At 43.6% G+C, this 27,429-nt stretch overlaps 1 protein-coding gene across 1 annotated transcript; it reads right to left on the bottom strand.

Moving 5' to 3' along the window:
• Window positions 1-6,263: 6,263 nt before the first annotated feature.
• neurod6a (neuronal differentiation 6a) lies at window positions 6,264-7,737 on the bottom strand. Its single transcript, XM_063206991.1, has 2 exons — window positions 7,609-7,737; window positions 6,264-7,281 (listed from the first exon to the last, which is right to left on the bottom strand). Exon 2 carries the CDS (start codon window positions 7,278-7,280, stop codon window positions 6,264-6,266), a length of 1,017 nt encoding a protein of 338 aa, XP_063063061.1. The 5' UTR covers window position 7,281; window positions 7,609-7,737.
• Between the last annotated feature and the right edge of the window lie 19,692 nt (window positions 7,738-27,429).

Raw genomic sequence — 27,429 nt, 5'->3', positions numbered from 1 at the left:
AAACGAGCTGCTGGCTGCGGTTGTGACGGTGATGGTGGTGGTGGTGGTGACAACTTCTGTTGCTGCATGGGGATCACCTGCACCCAGCATCTCGGAGGAGGCGCTTTTTCAAAGGGGCTTAGCTCCTTAAACCTCCTAATTAAAATGAGAAATCCCACAGCCATGCGCAGCCACAGCCAGTGCTGCCATCACCATCACCATCACCATCACCCCCCCCCCCCACAGTTCTGCTCCACACGGTCTTGGATTGAGGGGAAAAAATATTATAAAAGATTATTAGGAATTTAATGGGGAAGAGGCGCCATTCCCGCACCATCTGTGATCCGATATTTTGGGAACGATGACAGATAAGGAGGAATATAGGAGAATGAAGGAAGTAGAATATTTAACACATATAAATCTAGTTCTCGACAGAAGTAAATGGGTTTTACAGATAGAGATGTGGCTAGGTGACAGCAGATAGATAGATAGATAGATAGATAGATAGATAGATAGATAGATAGATAGATAGATAGATAGATAGATAGATAGATAGATAGATAGATAGATAGATAGATACTGTGCATCCTGTGCATACTGTTCAGTACTTACACACACACACACACACACACACACACACACACACACACACACACACACACACACACACACACACACACACACACACACACACACACACACACACACACACACACACACACACACACAGAGAGAGAGAGAGAGAGAGATCAGCATATTTGAGCAGAACACATGAAGCAATAAAATTAGATTAGTTTCCGAAGACGTGTGGAGGAAGAGGCATGAAGACCGAAAATAAGACAGAGAAAGAGAATGAAGGAGAAAGAGGCCTACTGCCATGAGAGAGAAAGGAAAAGAGGTGAGTGAGAGCGGATGACAGAGAAAGAGACAAAAGCGAGCAAGTGAAACAGAGAGGCTGCAACATGAGAATGAAAAAGATTGTGTGTGTGTGTGTGTGTGTGTGTGTGTGTGTGTGTGTGTGTGTGTGTGTGTGAGTGAGTGAGTGAGAGAGTGAGAGAGAGAGAGAGAGAGAGAGAGAGAGAGAGAGAGAGAGAGAGAGAGAGAGAGAGAGAGCGAGAGAGAGAGAGAGAAGAGAGAACGGCCTGTTGCCACGCCGGCGCCCCCTGCAGATCAATCACCATCAGGTGAGCGCCACATTTTTCAGGTCTAATTATGGCCGTGGACGGTATTATTAACCGCCTATTCATCCCAGACAGCCTCCTCTCTCCCGGGCCCTCAGGTGCTTAGCGCTGCAAGCTAACCCAGTGGAGCCTTTTGTTACCCGCAGCAGCAGCAGCAATGGCCATGCATCACACAACAAGCACTACATGCTAGCCTCGCTAGTACTGTAGTTTGGCATGCTAGCCTATTGTCCCAGATGCATCCATTCAAATGGACTGACTGACAATGAATGAATGAATGAATGAATGACAAATACATTCAGACATACGGAAATTCAGACTGTCGGACAAATACAATCATTCTAGCCGTTACTCTCTGCAGATGAATGGGTACCGCCTTGCCCCATGAACATACTTGTGGTCTCTGACATGGTTTTTATCAGAAAATCCTTGCACGTGATTGGGGAAACATTGGCATGACATGTTTTAATGAGCTGCTACTTGAACAGAATCAATGTTGAAGAATGAGTCCATGTGAGCAGCCATTGCTGCTGAAACAACTGTCAGGTTTCACTAATTTTCCCACTTCTCCACTTTAAAATTTGGACAATGTCACATCTCTGAAAATCACGCAATCCATAATTTTTCTTCTGCATTTTGGTTTGGGATCAGGGCGAATCCGAAGATCCTTCAGAATCTTGTGTGAGCGGGTCCGGTGAGAGTCAGGCTAAGGGTTCACCCGATGCTTCCATTCATGCTTCCTACTTGCATTAAAGCCCGCCGAATGCTCATTGTCATTTTGGTTATAGCAGAGGCTCTGCATCAAAGGGTTAACGGCCGTGAACACACTAAAGTGACCTTATACTGTCCTGATTTTCCTCAAGAGCCATGAAGCACCAAATTCTTATCCCTACCAGATCAGCCTTCTCTTAAATTACAGCAACGCTAAGTCATTTTAGAGCCTCAAAATAATATTTCCAAAACTGCTTCAGCTTAATTTAAAGTTATTAAACAGATGAGCAAGGCCAGCAATGGTTACAAGGGACATTTCATTCAGAATTAACTGCATTTAATTCCGAATAAAACTTAATTCCGCTTTGCAAACATGTAAACTGCTGTTGCTTGGCGACCACACCCCCATGTCAAATATCGCTCTCCCAGCATGTGCATCCTTTGTCCAATCAAAATGCTTTCTGATCTCCCAGACGTTTATGGTATTAAATGAAGGTAGGCTACAATGTAAACGGAAAAGAACTTTAATTCTGAATTGTTCATCCAGAATTATTCATTTGGAATTAAAACAATTGTGTAAACGTAGCCAACGTAGAGAACTGATAACTCCTTGAAGACACTTATCTGTGGTTGTAGGCTACCTGTTCTGTGCTGTGAGTGTGATGTATGACTGTGATGTGATGAATGAGAATAAAAAGGAGTTAAAATAACAGTAAAGTTAGACAGGATGAAAGGCCAGTGGGGGGAGGGGGGGACTGTGTCGCTGTTATTTGTTACATTATCCAAAGCGACTTACCGTTATTTTACAGGGTAGGCCTATTGGTTAAAGTGCAGGAGCAATGGAGTAAGGTGCCTTGCTAGGCAATTAAGCCATGGATGGAGGTGTTGGGAGAGGTAAGGGTGTGATTCGAACCTGCAACCCTCTGATCTTAAGACCGCCTCCCTAACATTAGGCTTCAGCTGCCCCTAGTTCTGTAGTTCTGTATGAATTACAATTCCACCTCCAACCATGCAGAGTTTGAGCTTGTTGTTACCAAACTGGTTATTACTAATGACCAAGTCTTTCGTCTGTGATTGAGATCTTCTGTTATTGACAGTGTAATGTTATGATTTCAAGTTTTTTCAGGAATCAGGAGTGGGATTGCCAGCTTACAATGCCCCCACCCTCCCATCTGATAATGTATCTGATGCTCATGCCACTATATCCCTATTTGTGTGAATGTGTGTAGTGTGAGGAGAGCGAAGATGATTATGAGGATCACAGACACAGACACACACACACACACACATGCACACACACACACACACACACACACACACACACACAGACACACACACACACACACATGCACACACACACAGTGCCATATGTTCACATTACACCCCCCCCCCTCAAACAACACACACACACACACACACACACACACACACACACACACACACACACACACACACACACACACACACACACACACACACACACACACACATTCTTGAAATATGATGCCACAACTGCACTGTTTAGCCGAGGGCCCATATTCAAGTCTCTATATGATTCTGATTCAGTGTTGGTCATGTTAAGTAAACATGGCGAAATAGTTAGAGATCGACTAGACCCTGTGACTAATCAGAGAAACAGCAGGGATTTATATAACAGCAATAAAATGTTCAAATGATGACTCAGTGTTTTTATTTTTTCAGGAAAAGAGAACATGTCATCATATAGGCCTAACCTTTGTAAATATTGTGTTTTTAAAAAAAAAAAAAAAACTGAAATGAAATAGTAGAATAGGCCTACAATACCTGACAATGATTCCAACCATAATATGAAGATGAATGGCATAATTAATACAGGGGATGCAAATAGGCTACGTGTCACGACTAATTTATTACTAAAACCATGACAGCATTACAAACTCATAGCTAATAACTAAAATTGCATGACGTGTAGTTGACGCCATGGCAATGCCAAGCGTCTCTGGCAATACCTATCACTATAAACCACTGACATAAACCTATTCCGGTTTGAAATGTAGGCCTGTCAGCCTCCCCCCCCCCCATTTTCAAAATCAATGTCGAACTTGAAATATAAGTTTAGTTGTTGATAGGCTATAACCATTTTAGTTGTCTGACCTTACCCCTAGCTTCACATCACATCATGAATCCACCACAACTTTTTAAGAGTGCCTCCTCATCGCCACACATCAAACTTGAATCGAAGTTAGCCGCGCGCCATTTGCATGCTGTCACGCTTATTTTTCTGGATGACAATGCACATTCACCGGGGAATTTACGCGTGCTAGGACTCTCTCCCAGAAGGGTTTGATCCGCAGTCTGTCGCTGACTGGCACCGCTCCAGACTTGACGACACACACACACACACACACACACACACACACACACACACACACACACACACACACACACACACACACACACACACACCTCTTATTTATTTTAAACCTACGTTTAAATAAGAACAGTATTTAAAGAGTGTATTGCATTGGTTTTCAGCAATCTCGTTGTTTCATTGTCTATGGCAGTTGCGCAAAATACAATTTTGGATTCGATTTAATTTCATTTTAACATAATAGCCTACAGGCCTACTTGTTGGTCGGTGTTTTTGAGTGTCAAAACATTAAAGCAACCCGGACGGACCATGCAACGTAGGCAGGTACACTCACCATTTATGTTGGTGGTTGAGGTGTTGGCTATACGCGATGCATGCACAGGCCACATGCGCTCCAAGGCAACAGTTTGGCGTTTGGCCAGCAGACCTTCGAAGCAGGAATAAAATATTGTTTAAAACCCCCAAAGACCATGAAGACCACAACAAAGTGTCCGAAATGTGAGGTAAATATTGTTTTCACAAAACATCTGTCACATTATTTTTTATGTCAATTCATTTTTATTTTTTACTGTACAAAACGACTTCATTCATGATGTACAAATTTGCACAAAACCAGTTCAGTGCACTTTGCAATTATTCTTACGTGAAAACAGATCACCATAAGATAGAAGAAAGACACATAATGCTTCACGAATTCACCACTGTTGACATCCATGACTTTGCATGATGTGTTCCATGTTATTTAAGGCAGGTGATATGATTTAAAATGGTAAGACACTTATGTAGAGCTACTTAAGAAATAGCTTACTTCTGTATGAAATGCATGCTTTTGCCTTTGACATAGGTTAAGCCGCTTGGAGTCATCTGTACACCACTTCAAATAAAGACTTGTATTTTTGCACAACAAAAGGCATTTCCACAAGCGCGCGAGTAAATATTACCTTTTTCCTGTATGACAATTTCATAATATCGCATATTTATCATACATGTTGATTGCGTCATGGACATATACAGAACTCTTTTCATTACACGTTTTCAGAGAGAACAAGATTGCTTGTAATGTTCGATAGCAGGATATTTCTTATAATTTAATAGTCTCTCCACTCAGCGATAAGTAATTAGGTGTTAACAGTTGTCATTACAGCTAAATAATTTCAACATATTAGTGCATATTGTTATCTAAGAAAATCTTAAGAGAGTCTAGATTAATTTGAAAAGGAACGCGGTCGTTTTGCTCATTGGTCGATGAGGCAGTTGAACATCTTCTCTTGAAGAGACAGTGAAAGAAATAAAGACAGCTTGCAAATATCATGAGCGTGTTCCTATAGAAATAACCTAAATAAATACATAAATACACAATCAATACGTGACTTGGCAAATAAAGTCTGTTCATTCTTCATAAATACTTAAACATGTTAGGCCTATCTGAAGTTCCTACTAATTTCAGCCATATCTTACAAGCTTCTGACACTTTTAGACACTTTAAAAAGTGATACGATTCAAATTATTAAGACAGTCTTAATGCATGATTCGATTTTCATTAAAACTGGCTTAGAAAAAGATTTAAATCTGATTGTTCTCTGTGGCAAGAGATATCTCTAAATTGCATAGTTCCCTTTGCCTTTATTGCTGTCTTATAACTGCACCACAGGATTGCATTGGACCAGAGAACACACTATGGCAATACAGCAGTTAATAATGCACTGTACACACTTTCTCAAAGTTGTTTTTTTTCATACACCAAGAATGTGGTTTTCTATGCCAAACCAGAAATAATAAGCCCTCAAGATTGATTGAATTGTGTCTGCAAAAAACAACAACTCGACTGACGGGATTCCAGGACAAAGTCTGTTTGCACTGACATTTCACATTCAATCAAAATAAATTAATAATAAATTATCAGATGACCAACAACCAACCCCCCCCCCCTTCCCTACCCAAAAGCAGAATGCATGTAAATAATACATGTCTGTTAAGTCCTTTTTATTTTCAGTAAGGTAATTACCCGGCAAACAGGGACCCTCACTTTTGACTTTGTGTCATTAATTATGAAATGGCGTGTTTAATTCATCTTGCACTGGGTAAAACTGGCCGCGGAGGTGAATGTCATAGGGGAAATGGATATCGGAGGAGCCTCGCGACAGCGCGCTCTGGCCGGAGGAACCGCGAGCGGGCACCGAGCAGTAGCGCATTCCATAGTGGCAGCTCTTGGCATAATCAGACGGATCTTCCTGCTTAAGGGAGAAAATCCCATTAAAGTTAATTGGAGGGCTCAGTGGACCATCGAATTGGGGACTGGCACACTCAGGGGAGGTGCTCTCGTAGAAGGATTCGTAGGCACTGCAGTAACTGTAGGGCCGAAAGGGCTTCGCGCTGTCCACCGTGCTGCCACCGTGGCCAGGGGCCGCCACCACGTCGGGACTGTGGTACGGTGGGTACATGGACTCGTAGGGAGACCTGCCAGAGAAGGATGCCTCCCCGTTGTGCTCCGTAATGAAATTCCTGGCGTTGAGCTGGAGGCAGCCTGCGACGAGATTCGTGGTGGGTTGCGACAGCCCTTTGCACAGCGTCTGAACGAAGGTCAGGAGGTCGGGTCGCTTCCCGGTGCTCAGAATCTCAGACAGAGCCCAGATGTAGTTTTTGGCCAGACGTAAGGTCTCAATCTTGGAGAGTTTCTGTGTTTTGGAATAACAGGGGACCACCTTCCGCAGGCTGTCCAGCGCGTTGTTTAGGCCGTGCATCCTGTTCCTCTCCCTGGCGTTGGCCTCCAAGCGGCGCAGTTTAACCCTGTCGAAACGCGCTTTGGTCATCTTCTTTTTCCGTGGCCCTCGCCTCCTGGGCAGGTCGCTGTCATCTTCCTGAACCTCGTCACGCTCGTCGTCGTCCCGTTCCGAATCGTCGTCCTCCAGCCCACCGACGTCGGTCCGGGAGATGCCGTCGTCCTTTTGGAAGAGGTCAGCTTTGGCGAGCTTCATGTCTCCGCCGCAGTCCCGTGGAAAGTTTGGCATGAACTGAGACTCCATCATCACTGGCTCCTCAAACGGTAATGTCAACATCATCCTTGCTGAGGGCAATGAGAAGACAGTGTCAGGAATTTATAGGCAGTAGAGAATGTTCTAGCATTGTTTACAGGCATGCAGACTACCCCAATTGAAACCCCGTCTGGTGTAGGCTGCCGATGCATTTCTAAAGAGACATTTTTCATCTAGTGAATACAAAATATCCACAAGAAACTGCAAACCCATTAAAAAAAACACGACTCTGCATTTGAACGCACCCGTTTAACCTCCAAAATCATACTTTTACGCATGTGCATAAATAAACTGGAATGCAAAGGCTTCCAAGTGCATTTAATCAAATAATATAAAGCTACATAAGTTCTCCTACCTGTGTTGGTTTTGGATGTTAATCAAAAGCGCTCATTGTTTTTCTTAATGCTCCTTTTAATTTCTTTTTTTTTCGTTGCAGGGCTAGACGAGTCTCTTGCACCTTGTGCAGTTCACCAGTCCTCGCCACGCTTTCCTCCGCCTCACTTTCTCTCCTGGAGAAACGACACTGATGCCAACTGCCAAAGCTGGTACCCATGCCATCTGGTGCTTACGTCACGTGACAGTGGTCGTCGTCACGTGGTTTTGGTCTCAGGGGACGCTTTCCTCCCTGATCATCTGGCGCGCCTCTAGCTGGGCACCACAGTGAAGGCACACACACACACACTCACACACACACACACACACACACACACACACACACACACACACACACACACACACACACACACACACACATTGTTGTCACCAGTTTTTGCAGACAGTGAATATTTTTTCCAGAAAAGCTCTGTAGGTATGCTGTGATTTCATTAAAAAGAATCAAATTAAATCCTATTCGTTCTTCATGGATATGACAGGGGATAGCGTTTCAAAATAAGCTACACAAATTTAATCCAGTTCTACATGTACGTACATTTCGACGAATAATTGTAGTCATTTTGTTTTTGCATTGTTTCTTCAAGACCAAAATGAAATTGTATGGATACACTATCAATATGAATAAAAACAAAACAAAAAATAAAGTGGAACGCAGACTTCCAACCATCTCATACATCGATCCTTTGCACAAAGAGTTGCTACGCTATTCAGGTCTTCAGGCTATCCTGGGATTGGGCTTTGGTATCGTGATTGTGGGTGATAAATTCACCGAAAGTCCCTCACATCACAGCCATGTGAGTGACAGCCTGTCATAGCGTGATTGATGGCTCTCATCTTCCAGGTGAGGCCTTCGTCAAGGACGTTTCCCAACTGGCTAAGCTGGCACTGACACTCATTGGCAAGGTCACTTCTACACACAACCTTACGTACGCTCAAAGTCAGTTAAATCAGATGATTAGGCTATGGAGAATTCTGAGGTGGGATTGGGTAGTGGGGTCATAGCAATTACTATATGCACACTGAACTAAACTGTGGCAAGTGTGCACTGCACACATAACACAACACATGCATGCACACACACTTTACAATACACAAACGCACACTCAAGCGTGGTTTCTCTCTCTCTCTCCCTTTCTCTTTCTGTCTAACACACACACACACACACACACACACACACACACACACACACACACACACACACACACACACACACACACACACACACACACACACACTCTCTCTCTCTCTCTCTCTCTCTCTCTCTCTCTCTCTCTCTCTCTCTCTCTCGCCCGCACGCGCGCACACACATACACATACACACACACACACACACACACACAGGAGGGCGGGCGGTGGCAGCGGTCCCAGGAGTGTGTGTGCCCATGAGTAGGGCTGTGTGTGACCAGCATTGTCAGCATGCTGCCCTGGGCTACGAAATGACAATCACATCACAATTGAGCCATCAAGTCAAGGATGAGCATGGCAACCATGTTTTGCATTTTCACAGCAAAATGAACTCTGCTGCCTTCAATTAGTCTGTTGTCACTTAGATGTTACTTATCTGTCCTCTCTCGCGGTCATTCAGTCACAGTCAGTCTGAAGGTTGTGAAACACACGCAGCACATACACACACACACACACACACACAAGCACTCACAAGCACTCACACACGCATGCACGCACGCACGGACACACACAGTATACATGGGTGGGCGCACGCACTTGCACACACACACACACACACACACACACACACACACACACACACACACACACACACACACACACACACACACACACACACACACACACACACACACACACACACAGCACTATTGCAAAAAAAAAAAAAACACGTCATGGTGGTTATTGGTTATTTTTTCTCCATGGCTTTGTTTTGTATTTTTCCTTTTCTCTTTCTGTCTCTCTCCCGATTCCTCTGCTTTTTGAAAGCATTTTTTGTTATCATCTGTGTGTGTGTGTGTGTGTGTGTGTGTGTGTGTGTGTGTGTGTGTGTGTGTGTGTGTGTGTGTGTGTGTGTGTGTGTGTTTGAGAGACAGCATGACGGTGTGTGTGTGTGTGCGGGGTGACTGGTGCATCTGCCGTCTCTGTGTCTTGTTAATTGGAGCGCGCTCCCACTCCCACTCCCACTCCTCTCCTCTACTCTACTCTGTTCTCCTCTCATCTCCTCTCCTCTCCTCTCCCCTCCTCTCCTCCTCTCCTCACCTCTCCTCTCCTCTTCTCTTCTCTCCTCTCCTCTCTTCTCCTCTCTTCTCCTCTCTTCTCTTCTCTTCTCCTCTCCTCTCCTCTCATCTCCTCTCCTCTCCTCTCTTTTCCTCTCCACCCATGCTGAGACGCCACACCCGCGCATTCCATTATCCCTGAAAGCTCCCGCTGTCACCGCCAGAGCCGCGGTCACCGTCATCATCGCTGCCACACGCAGACAAACGGAGACAACAGAGGCACAACAGAGGCACAGCGGAGCCACAGGACCGCTCCCGCTGCCACTGGCACTGCCACCGCCACTACACACAGACCTGAGCCGAGCAGAGAGCGAGCGGGCATCCATTTGTTAGTCTACCCACTACCCAGACACACTGCACAGCGCCCCGCCACAGAAGTGAACAGAATACACCATACAGAATACAGAATACACCGCGCCATGCCACCTCCATGCCATGCCACCTCCATGCCATGCCCCACCGCTAGTCTCAACTTTCACGTTCACCTCCACAACAGCACACATGCCACGCAATGCCATGCTGCCTCTTCACCCTCCACTCTCCCACCTACTATGACTCCACCCACCTGACTACGGTTCCTGTTCAAGGTGGACTGCACCCGACACCATCACAGAGCAGGACTCAACACGCTAACCCACTGCACATCACCCCAGCACAGATGCCATACTTTTCTATCTGTAGTCTCCAACTATAGAACTAGCCCCACCCACTTGACTATACTGCCTCTTCAAGGTTGACAGCACAGCACAACACACCACACCGCACACCCTCACAGAGAAGACTCAACACGCCACGCCACTGCACAGCACCCCAGCACAGAGGACGCTGCCATACTTGTCTATCTCTGGTCTCCACCTATAGCCCCTCCCACCTGACTACATTCACTCTTCAAGGTTGACTGCACCCCACACCATCCCACCACAGACCAGAACTCAACACCCCTCCCCACTGCACAGCGCTGCAACACAGAGCATGCTGCTGCCACACCACCACACCACGCCATCTTGTACCCACCACCCTTCACCGTCTACCTATACATCAGGGGTGGGGAACCTTTTTCATTCGAAGGGCCACTCCAAATTCATCCAAGGGCCGTATAAGTCCTCCGAGGGCCGTATTATGAACGCAAACCAGGATTTTCCCCTTCACTTTAGGCCTATATTGAAGGCAGCCACCTTTTAAACAAACACCACCTTCTGTATGTTCCCTGAATATAACTTAATTGTATTGCAAATGCATTTTCTAAGATTCCTTTACAAAATATGTCATATTTCATGTGAAGCTGAATAACATGAAAAACGGCCGCAAACGGCCCTCGAGACATAGGTTCCCCATCCCTGCTATACATGTATATGCCTCTATCCACCTGACTATGCTCCCCTCAAAGTGGATTGTTCACTACCCCACCACCATGCTGTCACACATGCCACCCCGCCGCAATGCTCCCCCCAACAGAACACACAGTACTGCCCCAGCACCATACTCTGCCATCCTCAACTCTCTACTCTCCCCTCTCCACCTATGCCTCCACTCGGCCTACTTTGCTCGCTTCACAGGAGAACATGCCAGTCCATACCATGCTGTGCCACCACACCGCATAGCACGCCACATCTCAGCATACTGACACACCATGCTACGCCATCCTCTACCCTCTACCCTTCACCCTCCACTCTCCACCTACACTATGCCTCCACCCACACTGCCCCAAGGTGGCAACCCCTATTATTAGTACACCTCCTCCACCTCCGAATACAACAGGCCAACCACCATGACATTCCACCGCGATGCACTGTACCACACCCCAGAACAGAGCATACTGCCACACCATGCCATCCTCCACCCACCTGCCCGTGGTCCCCTCAAGGTGCCAACCCCTATTCCATTCCCAGCAACGTGAAGGACAACCAAGGATGGTGGCATGCTGTGCACGGCATATACCAGGTACTGTATGTATTAAAAAAGCAGGATAGTGCAACTTTGTGAGCGGTGTTCTACGTGTATATCTTTCTGTCTGTGTGTGTATGTGTATGCTTGTGAGTCAGTGCTTTTGCATGCTTGATTAATGTGTATTTTTGAGTGTATGCGAGTGCGTGTGTGTGTGTGTGTGTGTGTGTGTGTGTGTGTGTGTGTGTGTGTGTGTGTGTGTGTGTGTGTGTGTGTGTCTGGGTATGTGTGTCTGAATTTCTGTTCCTGCACGTGTCTCTGTGTGTGAGTCTTGATCTGTAGGGGAGATGGTGGTGCTACCGTAAATAGGCTAGGCCAGTGTTTTTCAACACTGGGGTCGGGACCCCATTTGGGGTCGCCTGAAATGTCTGAAAGTGTGTGAAAAAAAGAATACTGATAAATATTACTAATTAATATAACAAAACTATTCAATATTCTCTTTGAAACACCATTTACAACCTTAGACTGCCATAAATATCTATAGGTTTAATATCCTTAATGTACGTATGTAGCTCTGTCATGTTTTAATTTTTGTTGTGAAAAAATGTGAATGGGGTCCTCAGAAAGTTGGGATGTCAAAATGGGGTCCCATGCCAAAAATGGTTGGGAACCACTGGGCTAGGCCATGACCGTGATCATCATCATTTAACCTTGTTTATTATATGGTGTGACGTCATCGGTCGAATGCTCCATTCATTTCAACGGGGCTCCCCAACGTTCGCACGTCTGTTATTTTTCGATAACGGACGGGTTGGTCTATAACAGACCGCTGTCAATGGCAACAAGACTTTTCACTGCTAAAGCGACTTTTCAACAAGACTCTAATCAGCTGCTGTGATAGACAACACCTGTTGTCCTGGCTATAGCTGTTGCCTAGCGGTGTTCCACAACGGCACTGTTTTGTTTTGCGCAGCAACAATCTTTTGACATTAAAAACTACAATAGACTTAACATTAAATAGGCCTAAAGAAATGTCCCCGCCATGTGTGAATCATTTAAGTATATCCATATAATAAGCAGCGGGTTAACTTTCGGCGAGTCGGTCGCTTTGTGGAATAGCAGCACTTCAGAGAGAACAAGACCCCTCCGCTCCGCGTCGGAGTCTAAAGATTCTCTCTGTCGTGCTGCTATTCCACGGTAGCGACCTTCTCGCCGAACGTTAACCCTTACTTTGTTCTCAGTGGAACAGTGTGGGCAGAGACGGTTTCACCAACAGGCAAACTAGGCAATTGCCCAGGGCCCCACCCAATCTGCTCTCTTTAGGGGCCCCAAAACAGTCAGCCCTGCCAGAGTAACTGGGTAGATGACGGATAGGCAGGAAAAAACATTTTTTTCACAAAATATTGTTTATGAGGGAAAAAAGTATATGTCTACGTAGTGCAGCAATTAATCTTTTAAAAAATCCAAGTCGTCACAATGTTGGTCTATTCATTGATTATTTATTTACGTTGATAAAGCAATTTGCTGAAAATATGTCCTTTGGTGTGACGTTAAGAAATAAATATATTAAGTAATGAAGAAATGGCTTGATGGAGTTTTATGAACATTGTTACACTCTTCATATTTATTGCAATTTTTTAAAGTCTTAATTTAATGAGAAATTACCATTTAAGTAATTTTTTTTCCCATTAGATGTGAGATTATTAGAAACCTTCGAGGAAAAACAGGGATATCTTTATTTTAAATGTTTAAAATTGTCCAAATTTATACTAACTTTTCAGGGACGATAATTTGTTCTTCCCTAATGCAATATTCAGTGTTTATCAAACATATTGTTTAGCTCAAACAAATATTTGAGCGTTTAAAACATGTCACACCGTAGGACATTCATCTCACGCTAAAGGACAGAAATGCAAAACTGAGCCAGAAACAAATATATCAACATGATTATTTTGTCTTTTGATCATAATATAATGTTGTAGTCAATATGGACCAACACTTTACACTTATAAGTCTTTGAATCGTCGATTATCAGCCTATCGTAACTCTTAATGACAGCCATGCGGTCATTGAATGTAACCTGCAGAGCTCATAAGACTCATACTGAAGGGTGACCTTGGCATGACCATCACACTTTTGTGGGTATGCTTTGACTGTCACACCATTGAACCTGTAGTAGTGTGTAGTGGCCAGTGCCTGTTTGGTATCTCAAGCTGGACAGCACATTTATGCTGTATATTGAGCTCTCCACAGCATACTTTATTCATCTATACTCCTCTATATACTCTCTCACTGATCTTTCCTTCACTGCTACCGTTATATTTTGTGGTTTCAAAGCACCATTAATGACATTTTATATCATTTGACAGTATCTAAAATCAACAGCAAATATTCATCAACAATGCATCAAAGTATAAATTCCAAGGGCCAATAAAGGAATAAGCAATTTGAATACACAATATTTATCTAGTCAAACAACAAAACAAAAAAAATATGTACTACCAGTTGTTTTAAAAGCTATTTCTCAAATATCTAGTCCATTGGTGTGACCTGTTTGTCCTTTGGTGTGATACTCCAAAGTGTCACACCATAGGACTTTTACCATCACACCATAGGACTTTTACCATCACACCATAGGACTTTTGAGCTTTTGAGTTCATTTAAAGCCATGTCGTTGCCAACTCAAATACAATTTCACCTTTAGTAAGATTCATTTTCATACATCTACATAAGAAAAAAATATGAAAAATATACACTATTGTCAAAATGTATTTTATGGCTGTCACACCAAAGGACTACAAAACTAATACATCTTGTGGTAGCAAAACATAATTGATTGACTGAAGAACTCTGAGAGAAAAATCTAAAATCCACCCTTGCCATTGGCTTCTTAAGGGTCTAAAGTCACAATTTATGTACCGCTGGAGCTTCAACAATAGATAATTATCCACAGAATTAACCAAAAAAATGATGTCACACCACAGGACATTATTTTCTGCGACAAAGTTTCATAAGTCCATACGGTCTCAGAAAAACAGGAAAAAAATTAAGCATTGCCACTTGCTAAAATAGACACCTTGAAAAACATGCCAGGGTTGTTTAGACAAATGACTGAGCTTTGATTATTTATTTAAAAATGTTTTAATATGGAGAACCAGGCTTGCCTCAGTCACACCATAGGACAAATGTGACATTTGACTCAAAATTAAGTATACTTATTTAAGCTCTGGATTTATTACACATTACTTTTTCACAACAACGACATTAGTTTAATCATTTAAAGCATTGACAATTTTGAAAGCATGAATTTACTTAATTTTAAGAGCCTGCGACAGCAAAATTTACACGTCACGTCATCTACCCAACTACCGGCGATAGTAATTCCAAAGGGCCACATGTCTATACGTCACCCAGGGCCTCTAAATGGGTAGAGCAGCTGCTGAGTGTGGGATCACCTCATAAACCCTGACACCGCTGTGTAAATAATAACGCACACCTTGGTCTATTGTTGACAAGCTGGCTGTGTATGTAACATGATGTAATGGTGTAAAGGGTATTTTTTTACAGACTCGGCTGAATCACACAGCCCCGTGAGAGTTAATGTGTACGCTGGGTGCTTTGCACAGTGCTGCTAGCTCGGTGACAATTCATTAAATTCATGCTTGATTGGCGTATATACTTACATGGGGATGTTTATGGGGGCATGTAGACAGGAACATGCGCTCAGATATAAACACACCCAAACAAACATGTACACACACAGGCACCCATGCACCCACACCCACACACACCCTTTCATGCATACCCACTCCACACACACACACACACCCTTCCATACGTACCCACTACACACACACACACACACACACAAACACACACACACACACACACACACACACACACACACACACACACACACACACACACACACACACACACACACACACACACACACACACACAGCCTCTCTCTTTGTAACACAAACACACGCGCACGCACACACACACACACACACACACACACACACACACACACACACACACACACACACACACACACACACACACACACACACACCTTTCTCCCCACCCACCACCCCCCCAAGAGGCCTCAGCTGGTGACGAGTTTTCCGGTCCAGCTCACACACCAACCAAACCACCATCTGATGAGTCAAACTCCCCATTTCAGACTAATCACTTGACTGCACTAATTGCAAATGCAAATATGCAAATTTATATTAATTAATTACTCTGTTAATTAGTTCTCTGGTCTTTTTGGGCAATAAATCATTGTGCAAGAGCACGAATAGAGAGAGAGAGAGAGAGTGCGAGTGAGAGTGAGTGAGGGGCCCCATCCCTTTTCGCATAAAAAATTTAGTATACACTCTCCAAAATAGACTCCTATGCCACCCCCTTCCCCCATCGAAATAAGACAGAAACAATAAAATCATTTTATCTGCTCACATGAAAGTTGTGAAGAAGAACAAAACAACCCACACATGCAAGAAACTGCAGGCCCCTTGAAGGTGGAAATCTCACTGCACTGCACTGCACTGCACAGCAAGGCTAGGAAAAACAAAAGACACAGGGAAAAAAACGGAAGGCAGACGGCGCTCTCACTCTCACTCTCCCGCTCACCCAACAGACGCCTCGTCTGCCAGTGATTTAATTAACACATTATCAACTTTTAAAGACGGGGCGAAGCCTAATGCATGCTGCAAATGAAGACACCAGTGTTCACACGTATACTGCACGGTGCACGCTCACTCTCATTCAGATCCGCACATTCACTAAAGAAGGCCTTCTGAGAGAGAGAGAGAGAGAGAGAGAGAGAGAGAGAGAGAGAGAGAGAGATAGGCTCTCTCTTCAGTCTGTTAATTCCCCCACTTATACACAGAGATGCACCCCCCTCTCTCTGACACACACACACACACACACACACACACACACACACACACACACACACACACACACACACACACACACACACACACACACACACACACACACACACACACACACACAACCTCCCTCCTCTCTCTTCAGTCTGTTAATTCCCCCTCTTATACACAGAGATGCACCCCCCTCTCTCTGACACACACACACACACACACACACACACACACACACACACACACACACACACACACACACACACACACACACACACACACACACACACACACACACAAACAGGAACACATGGAATATCTCTTCGTGGCTTTCATTTTATTAAGCACTGACTGAAGGGTTATTGTCTCTTATCTTTGAAATTACACGCTGTCATTGAACTAAAGCATAATTGCATACAAGAAAAAACAAGAGATGTGTCAGTGAATGATGTAACACACAACATAACAGTCACAATATATAATACAGCATTATATCCAGATAAAAGAAGGGATAGGTTACATTTATTGGAACCACAATATGTGCCTTCTGTAAAGCTATCACCCAGTAACCCGATGTGGAAAAAAATATCTAAATAACATACGAAAAATAAACCGAAGTGTTGACAAGTGTCTGAACCCAGGTGTGAGTGTGCTAGAGTGCTAATGGCATGACAATATGGAGCGATGAATAATTCACATGTTTTTAAAAAATGTAAAAATGTTAATTTATGACTAGTAGGTGAAGAATATCCGCACTAGAACTGTTGCTTGATCACACTATTGAGATACGCCAGCAAAATCACCCAGTCTACCCCCCACACCCCCACTTTTTTGACTACACGTAGGATATTGTAGTAAGAATGATGTCTAGAATTTTTAAGCTGTAGAAAATCTTGAATGCTTCAAAGCTTGGTAAGGAAGTATGTTTGTAAACCTCACCAACAAAATAAATTCTGTAGGCCTAAAGTCAGTGATAAAGGTGTCTATGCTACCCATGCTGATGCATGATAATAGGTTGTTGGAACGTCCGTACAATGTTCGAGACTGGTAAGCAAGCACAAGTGCTGAGAGAAATGAAGAACTACAACATACAAATCCTTGGTGTTAGTGAGTGTAGGTGGACAGAATCTGGAAAAAGCATGGCAAGATCTGGAGAACTCATCCTGCACTCTGGAAGAAAGGATGGCAAGCATCAGGAAGGCGTGGCCATTATTCTCAGTAAAAAAGCAGCCAAAGCCCTCATAGAGTACCAACCAGTTAATGAAAGAATTATAAGGGTACGCCTCGACACCAAACCGATTAAGACCACCATAATTCAATGCTACTCCCCAATCAATGATGCCACCACGGAGTCCAAACAAGAATTCTATGAAATGCTGCAAGCGCAAATGGAAAGAATACCAAAACAAGACTTGACAATTGTAATGGGAGATCTAAATGCAAAAGTAGGGGGAGAAAATCTTGGAAATGAGAGAATAATGGGGAAACATGGATGCGGAACTATAAATGAGAATGGGGAACTGTTGGTGGAATTTTGTGGACTAAACAACCTGGTAATAGGGGGAACACTTTTCCCACACAAAAATATCCACAAATTGACTTGGGTGTCGCCTGGGGGAAGGGACAAGAACCAGATTGACCACGTAATGATCAACGGCAAATGGAGAAGATCCCTACAGGATGTGAGAGTGAAGCGAGGAGCTGATGTAGGTAGCGACCACTACCTTGTCACAGCTCGCCTGAAGCTGAAATTAAAGAGAGTGTTTAAGTCAATGAACAGCAAGAGATTTGACACAGGGAAACTGGAAGACCCCAAGACAAAACAAGACTTCAAACTCGAATTAAGGAATAGATTTGCCTGCCTTGCATCATTGGACGAAGAAGAAAATAGGATGGACACAATAAACCTTCAATGGCAGAAGGTGCAGGAGATGTATCACAAGACAAGTGAAAAGGTCCTAGGACACAGGCGGCAAGTACACAAGGAATGGATAACAACTGAAACATGGAAACTGATTGACAATAGGAAAGCCCTGAAAAAAATGTTGTGCCAGACGCATTCAGAAAGAATTAAAGACAAACTCCGGGAACAATACAGTAGAGAAAGCAAGCAAGTGAAGAAGGCACTGAGAAAGGACAAGAGAGAATTCACAGAGAACCTAGCGAGAGAGGCAGAAAGGGCGGCCAAAGAACAGAAGTTGAGTGAAGTGTATCAAATAACGAGGACATTGTGTGGAAAGAAGAACAACATGGGTATGCCAATCAAGAGCAGAAATGGCAAATTGTTAACATCACAAAAGGATCAGGAAGAGAGGTGGACAGAACACTTCAAAGAGGTGCTGAATCGTGCAGAACCAGACACAATGCTAGATACCATATCTGAAGCAGAAAACGATTTAAACATTAGCACAGAGGTACCATCCATTGCAGAAATTGAATTAGCCATCCAGAGCTTGAAGAGCAAAAAGGCCCCAGGAAAGGATGGACTAGGAGCAGAGCTACTCAAAGCTGACCCAAACTTTGCGGCTAAAGTCCTTCATCCACTCTTCTAGACAATATGGCAAAGAGAGATTATACCAACCGCTTGTCAAGAAGGCATCATTATCAAGCTTCCCAAGAAAGGCGATCTGACAAATTGCAACAACTGGAGGGGGATAACGCTACTCTCAATACCATCAAAAGTGTTCTGTAAAATACTCATAAGCCGAATGAAAACCACAGTTGATGAATCCTTAAGGAAGGAACAGGCAGGATTCAGGAAGGGAAGAAGTTGCTCCGATCACATCTTCACAATAAGAAATATCATCGAACAATGCACAGAATGGCAAAGACAACTCCTCATCAACTTTGTAGATTTCGAAAAGGCGTTTGACAGTCTCCACCGCAATGGCCTCTGGAAAATTCTGAGACACTATGGTATTCCAACAAAAATAGTCTCCCTAATAAAGTCATTCTATAAAGAGTTCAAGTGCAGCGTAGGGTCTGAAAGCAACTACAGCTTCTGTGTAAAATCTGGAGTGAGACAAGGGTGTGTCATGTCATCCATACTGTTTACAATAGCAATAGACTGGGTAATGCGAACAACATTGTGCAAACTAAACACAGGCATCAGATGGACTATCCTGAGCAAGCTAGAAGATCTTGACTATGCAGACGACATTGCACTTCTATCACATCTACAAACACACATGCAAGACAAAACAACTGAACTACAAAGGACTGCCAGCATGCTGGGATTACAAATCAATGGAAGCAAGACAGAAATCATGGCGCTCAACATGAAAGAGAAGCCTGTGATATTTGTAAATGGAGAAGAACTGACCTGCACATCCTCCTTTACATACCTGGGAAGCGTAATAACTGCAGAAGGTGGAGCGGATCATGATATTAAGGTCAGAATAGGAAAGGCAAGAGCAGCATTTCTAAAACTTCGCAACATCTGGAAATCTGTAAATATAACAGCTAACACCAAGATAAAGATTTACAACAGTTGCGTTATGTCTGTTCTCCTCTATGGCTCTGAATGTTGGAGAATGACTGAGAAGGACGTAGGAAAACTTTCCAGCTTTCACAACAGATGTCTAAGGAGAATTCAAAAAGTATTCTGGCCACAGAAAATATCTAATAGGGAGCTACACAGGGTTACTGGATGCACAGACATGGAGACCATTCTAATTCGCAGGCGGTGGAAATGGCTAGGACATTTACTCAGAAAACCACGGGACGACATCACAAGAGTGGCACTTCGATGGACGCCAGAAGGAAAGCGCAGGAGAGGGAGACCAAAGACAACCTGGAGGAGAACCATTGAAAGTGAAATGAAAGAGAGATCCCTTAACTGGAGCACCATTGAGAAAAAGGCCAACAACAGAGATGAGTGGAGATCCTTTGTCCTTGCCCTATGTGCCACTAGGCACAGCAAGGACTAAGTAAGTAAGTAAGTAAGTAAGCTACCCATGCTACACTGTAGCTATGCTACGCTACTCTACTATACTAAGGTATGCGATCCACTCCACCCATCTAGTCTGCTCTTCTCTACTCTACTCATTCTTGCAGTCAAATTCCCCTCAGCTCATTACCATCTGACATTTCAGTAACGGCAAAAATGTCTTCTACTTCTGTGCCCTTTTTAATCCGTTAAATCACTTTTCCCATAAAAAAACGCTATCCAAGTAAGTTCAATTACATATTTTCCCATTTTCACTCTAATGTTTGCTGATGGCATTTACAAATCAAAATCAATCAATCAACCAAAAGTAGGCCTATTTATATAACACATTATCATTAGTCGCCAATGTGTTTTAGAAAGAGAGAGAGAGAGAGAGAGAGAGAGAGAGAGAGAGAGAGAGAGAGAGAGAGAGAGAGAGAGAGAGAGAGAGAGAGAGAGCAGAAGAACTTCCAATTTAAATAAATAAGATTATAGCTCTTATGAATGAACAGAGTGCGTGTGTGTTTTCATGAGGTGTTTGTCAGTCTATGCAGGGCGTCACTCAGTCAGTCAAGCAGGCAGGCAGGCAGCCACGCAGGCAGACAGACAGGCAGACAGACAGTCAGGCAGGCAGACAGACAGGCAGGCAGGGAGACAGACAGGCAGGCAGTCAGGCAGACAGACAGGCAGGCAGACAGGCAGGGAGACAGGCAGGCAGGCTGGCAGGCAGGCAGACAGGCAGGCAGGAAAGCAGTCAGACAAGGAGGCAGGCAGGCAGACAGGGAGGCAGGCAGGCAGGCAGGGAGACAAGCAGGCAGGCAGGCAGGCAAGCAGTCAGACAAGGAGGCAGGCAGGCAGGCAGGGAGGCAGGCAGGTAAGCAGGCAGACAAGGAGGCAAGCAGGCATGCAGGCATGCAGGCAGGTAGGCGGGCAGGCAGGCAGGAGGCAGGCAGGCAGGCAGGCAGGCAGGCAGACAGGCAGGCAGGCAGGCAGGCAGGGAGGCAGGCAGGCAGGAGGGGGACAGGCAGGCAGGCAGGGAGACAGGCAGGTGGGCAGACAGGGAGGCAGGCGGGCAGGCAGGGAGGCAGGGAGGCAGGCAGGCAGGCAGGCAGGCAGGGAGGCAGGGAGGCAGGGAGGCAGGCGGGCAGGCAGGCAGGCGGACAGGGAGACAGGGAGGCAGGCAGGCGAGCTGCTTCAGAGATGCTGTTTTTTAATTGCCACACCACCCTGTGCCAGCAGAGGACCCGGCCTGGGACAGAGACCCAGACTGGGATGCAGAGCGAGGAGAACACACAGCCATGCTGCCAGGAATGCTGATTGGAGGGTTGTTGATTTGAGAGCGATGCCAGGTATGCCAACAGGGGAGATCCGGGGTGTTGTGTGTGTGTGTGTGTTTTTTTTCCCCAACCTCCTATTTTTCTTCTTCCGTTTTTGTGTGTGTTTTTTTCCAGAGGCCTTTGGCAGTGAGCTCACCTGTGCTCTTTGAGGAAGTGGCTCTTTAGTCTTCATCCAGGATGCATCTCATATCAACACAACACATCGCCACTGCCAAGCGTTCACTCTGGGCTCTCAGGCTGGCCTGTAGCTATGGCAGTGTTTTAGTTGCATGGCTAGTAATCAGAGTGTGTGTGTGTGCATGCATGCGTGTGCGTGTACGCGCGCGTTTGTGTCTGTCTGTCTGTCTGTCTGTCTGTGTGTGTGTGTGTGTGTGTGTGTGTGTGTGTGTGTGTGTGTGTGTGTGTGTGTGTGTGTGTGTGTGTGTGTGTGTGAGAGAGATAGATAGAGAGAATGAATGAATGAATGAATGAATGAATGAATGAATGAATGAATGAATGAATGAATGAAATGGTAAGTTTTTGGGGATATGCATTTTGGAATGGATGTTGTGTGCTAGCAGGCATTGTGTGTGTGGGGATGTGTTCAAGGAGAGAGAGAGAGAGAGAGAGAGAGAGAGAGAGAGAGAGAGAGAGAGAGAGAGAGAGAGAGAGAGAGAGAGAGAGAGAGAGAGAGAGAGAGAGAGAGAGAGAGAGAGAATGTGATATACTCATGTGTGTGTAGTATATTACAATATCACTGAGCTGGCAAAGCCTCCTCCACTTCTTCACTTCTCCACCCCCTTCCTATTCCTCCAGGCCCAGACTGAGCCAGACCTCTTCCCCTGCCCTCCGTTAGCAGTCAGAGTGTGGGAAGCCTGCCCTCCTCATCCTCCCCTCCCAAGCTGGCTGGCTGGTGGCACTCTCCTCTCCGCTCCGCTCCTCTCCTCTCCTCTCCTCTCCTCTAAACGCTCTGGCATCTCGTGAAGGCTTGGCTGCGATATACCTGGAGGGGTCCCTGGGCTGTTTTACTATTCATTAGAGCGGGAGAGTAACGTTATGGCAATCCACATGATGATGTGGATGTTAAACAGATAGGCCAGCCCGAGAGAGACTGCTTCACAGTACATGAAAAGGAAGGTTCCCACTTCTATGTGTTTAAATGTGAATTGTGATAGAAGTGTTTTATGTTAACAGTGTGTGTCATCTCACTGACGGAATATACCACGGAATGACATTTCATTCATCTCTCTGCCTTACATCAGAATGACAAACACTTCAACTTGAATTGTTATTCAATGTGGTGTTATGGCCTTTCTGTGAAGGTAGAGCAGTGGTTCTTAACCTGGGGGTGCGCCAGAAATTTCAGGGGGTGTGCGGATAATTTTTTTGTTGAGGATGCGACCAAAATTCTGCTTGCAAACATTATAATTAGGCCAAATCAAAACGTAATTAAAACACGTTTTGGTTCCCATGTAAAATGATTAAGGTATTGGTTAATGTCTCCAGCAAGCATCATTTTAATCACTTTAATCAGTTTTTAGTGTGTATACACATGAAGACGTGTGGGATGGGGGTGTGCGGCTTGTCTTGGACACAGGTAAGGGGGTGCGTTAAGAAAAAAGGTAAAGAACCACTGAGGTAGAGCATTGAATGCAAGGCAAATTGTACTACAGAATGAGTCAAAGTCTTTGTTGTCATTATAAAAGTACAGAGATGTCAATCTGGCAATCTTTGTCTCTTTTGCAGATGATCTCATGGTTAATTTTAATTCAAGGATGACCCATATTATGGATGTTATTGCCCCTGTAAAAATCAAAACAGTGGGACATCAGAAAGCACCTTGGAGAATGAATCCCACAGTTAAATTGCTAAAGCAAGAAAGTCCACTACCAAATATATAAGAGTGATTCTACGATTCGCCTACACTTTTGGCAAAAGCAAAATGTCAATTATCAGTATTTTTTTTTCAGCTAAATGACCTAGATGTTTACATAGTGTATATATTAAAGTTTCCAAACAAACAAATTGCCAAGCTTAATCTTAAATCATTTGATAAATACTCTAATGAAAGTGAACATTTGCTTGATTATTTTGTCAACAGTGTTATGGACAAATACTATGTCATTTCAAACATATATAAAAATACTACAGAGTTGAAACAACATACGTTTGAAAGTGCTCATGTCCCTTAGCAATAATGTTGTCATTAATCTGTGCAACTGATATAGAAAATGTGATTGTTGAGCTTCATAAGTAGGATTTTATGATTCACTGTGATACAGACTGACACATTTTTGATTATAAATCCCTGTAACGTCTGATTTGAATTTTTCACCCTCCTTACACAAGACTTCCTTGTCCAGAGATAATCCGTAGTGTCTGTTCATAGGATTTTTCTAACACATAAGGGATCAATAGCTCAAAAACACTTTCAAAACAGTCAACCGTGTTACTCAACTGTGTTACGGTCAACAGTGCAGGGGAACAAGTTGGCACTTATTTAGGAGAAAAAACAGAGCAGACAAACCCATCTCCCTACTGTAGAACACAAATTATTTTGTTTGTTTGTCTGTCAATATGGAGATAAATTGGCAAAAACATACTCCTCCTCAACTGTCATCAGTGTTGCCAGATTGGGCTGGTTCCCGCCCAATTGGGCTGCTTAGGATGGCCGTGTGCGGGTAAAAATGGCATTTATCAGAAAAACCCGCCACTTTTTGCCATAGAAATCAATAGAATTGGGCGGGATTTTGTGCTTCTAGGCGGGTTTTGAACATTTTTTGGGCTGGAAATCATCAGCCTCATCTGGCAACCCTGACTGCCATAGCTAATTGTAACACCATTGACGGTAACACGGCATGACATTTCAGCCATTTTTATGGTGTTGTGCTAACTGAGGACCTCAGAAATTCCACCACAACACCTGAATCAATTCATGTATTTGTATGCTTTATCTGTGTTTTTCTACATGTGATTTCTAATTCAGATTCTTATGAATATGTTGACAGGCAATTTTCCCGCTATGAGAACACGAAAAAGAATGGATTAAATTATGGGAGGATGGAGCTCAAAACCTACCAAAAAGTCTTCCCATATCCTGCCAAAGAGGCTATGACATCACGTGATGTTATTCGTATGGCCTAAGACTAAACCATTACTGATTTATGGAGGGGGTTTCAGACCGTGACACGGTTAACACAGTTTTCGTGGACACACACAGAATGGCAAATTTCATGTATAATAGAAAGGACAGTGGTCTTTCTGACAGTTTTGTCATACTGTGATGATTACTGTGAATCAACATTTGCAATCGTCTTGGGCAAAACAAGTTTCTTTACATGCTAATATGAAGACTGAATCTGACATTTGGAAAACGGGATGACATGAAAACGCCCAAAACCAGTATTAAATATTCATTCTTGCTGAGGGAAATAGTGCCATGTCCACACTTTCTGTGCTATATGAAAGATAAATGTGTGCTAATATCCAAAACATCATTGGATGCAGTTAATAGTTAGTGGAATTGGCAAATAAAATCCATGGACTTAAAAGCGTAGCCGATTCGTAGAATCACTCATAAACACACTCTCGAAATACAACCAAGAAATTTCTAAAGATAGACCATCTTTTTTCTCTGACATAATTAACAGAAATATTAATAATGCACGCGTCCTGTTTGGCACTGTGGAAAAACTAGCAAGGCCCCCAAATGCCCTCTGAGTTCCTCTCAGTCAGCAAATGCAATGCGTTTGCATCCTTTTTCAAAGGAAAGATTAAAAAAATACGTACAAACATACTCACACAGGTGCAACCAGCTCATGATTCGGACCAATTTGCTAAGGTGACGTTAAATCTTAACCTCATGAGAAACTTTCATTTAGTTGATGTGGACATTCTAACAGAACGGTACAAAGTTTTAGCTCCTCTACATCCGACTTAGATATTCTACCAACAGCCTTCTTTAAATCCATCTTACATCTAATATCACCAGATGTACTTCAGATCATCAACACCTCACTACAAACAGGCATATTCCCAGGCTGTCTGAAAGGAGCAGTGGTGAAACCCTTACAGAAAAAGAACAACCTGGATGCACTGGTACTAAACAACTATAGGCCCATATCCAATCTACCATTCATGGGTAAAATAATATCCAATTAACTGCCTTTCTAATGTCTAATAGCTACCTTGATGAGTTTCAATCAGGTTTCCGTGCCTACCACAGCACTGAAACAGCTCTTATTAAAGTTATGAATGACATACGATTGAATTCTGATGCTGGCAAAACATCCGTCTTGGTGCCACTAGTCTTAAGTGCTGCTTTCGACAATTGATCATGCCATACTACTACATAGACTGGAACACTGGGTTGGCTTTACAGGCATAGTGATCAACTGGTTAAAATCGTACTTACAACAAAGAAGTTTTTTGTCGCCATTGAAAGACATACCTCATCACCGATGTCTCTGAACTGTGGGGTCCCACAGGGCTCCATTCTGGGACCACTACTGTTCAATCTCCTGCCACTGGGACACATTATCGAGAATAACTCCATAAATTACCATAGCTATGCGGATGATACCCAACTCTACTTATCTATGTCCCCCAATGACTAGACCCCCCTTGAATCCCTCTATCATTACATTGACCAAATTAACAAATGGATGTCTCACAATTTCCTCCAGCTGAACACAGATAAATGGAAGTAATTATATTTGGGAAAAGAGAGGAGAGACAAAAGATTGCTACTATCCTTGAAATGAAGGGACTGAAAGCAAGGGATACAGTTACAAATCTTGGGGTCCTCATTGACAGTGACCTCAACTTTAACAGTTACCTGAAAGCTATTACTAAGTCGGCATTTTATAACATAAAAAACGTCTCTAAATTTAGGGGCCTTATGTCTAAAAATGATCTGGAGAGGCTAATACATGCCTTCATTCCTAGTAAGGTTGATTACTGTAACAGTCTTTTTACAGGCCTCCCCAAAAAGACCATCAAACAGCTGCTTCAACTTGTACAAAATGCAGTGGCAAGGGTTCTTACAAAAAAGGAAGTTCGACCACATTACTCCAATTTTGAGATGCATTGGCTCCCAGTAAGTTACAGAATTGATTTTAAGGCAATGCTTCTTGTGTTTACAGTTTTTCTCGATTGCTTACACACATTTTTCGGAATCAGTTCTCGAATTCTCAAAACTCTACACACAAATCTCCAAACCTCACACACAATGGGCAAAACTCCTCACTACCTCTGAAAAATGCACGTCTTGTCTCAAAACAATGTACTCTCTTCTAAAAAGGTCATTTTGTTCTCAAATGACACACACAAGTAGTCATTTCAATACACTCCTATGTGAACCATTGAACACTAATATGCACAAGGTAAAACTCTATACTCAACTTGAAACACAGTAGAAACTTATTTTCTTCAGTGTTCTACTTACTAAAGAGGGTATTTTTCTGTAGTAAAATAGTGAAATATTGTAAATATTGTAGAGTACACAGATGTGTATATATTT

The sequence above is a fragment of the Engraulis encrasicolus genome, chromosome 9 (genome assembly GCF_034702125.1).
Source record: "Engraulis encrasicolus isolate BLACKSEA-1 chromosome 9, IST_EnEncr_1.0, whole genome shotgun sequence".
Classification (NCBI taxonomy): Eukaryota; Metazoa; Chordata; class Actinopteri; order Clupeiformes; family Engraulidae; genus Engraulis; species Engraulis encrasicolus.
Note: the sequence above shows the minus strand (reverse complement) of the source record. Positions and strands in the feature narration are given on the sequence as shown.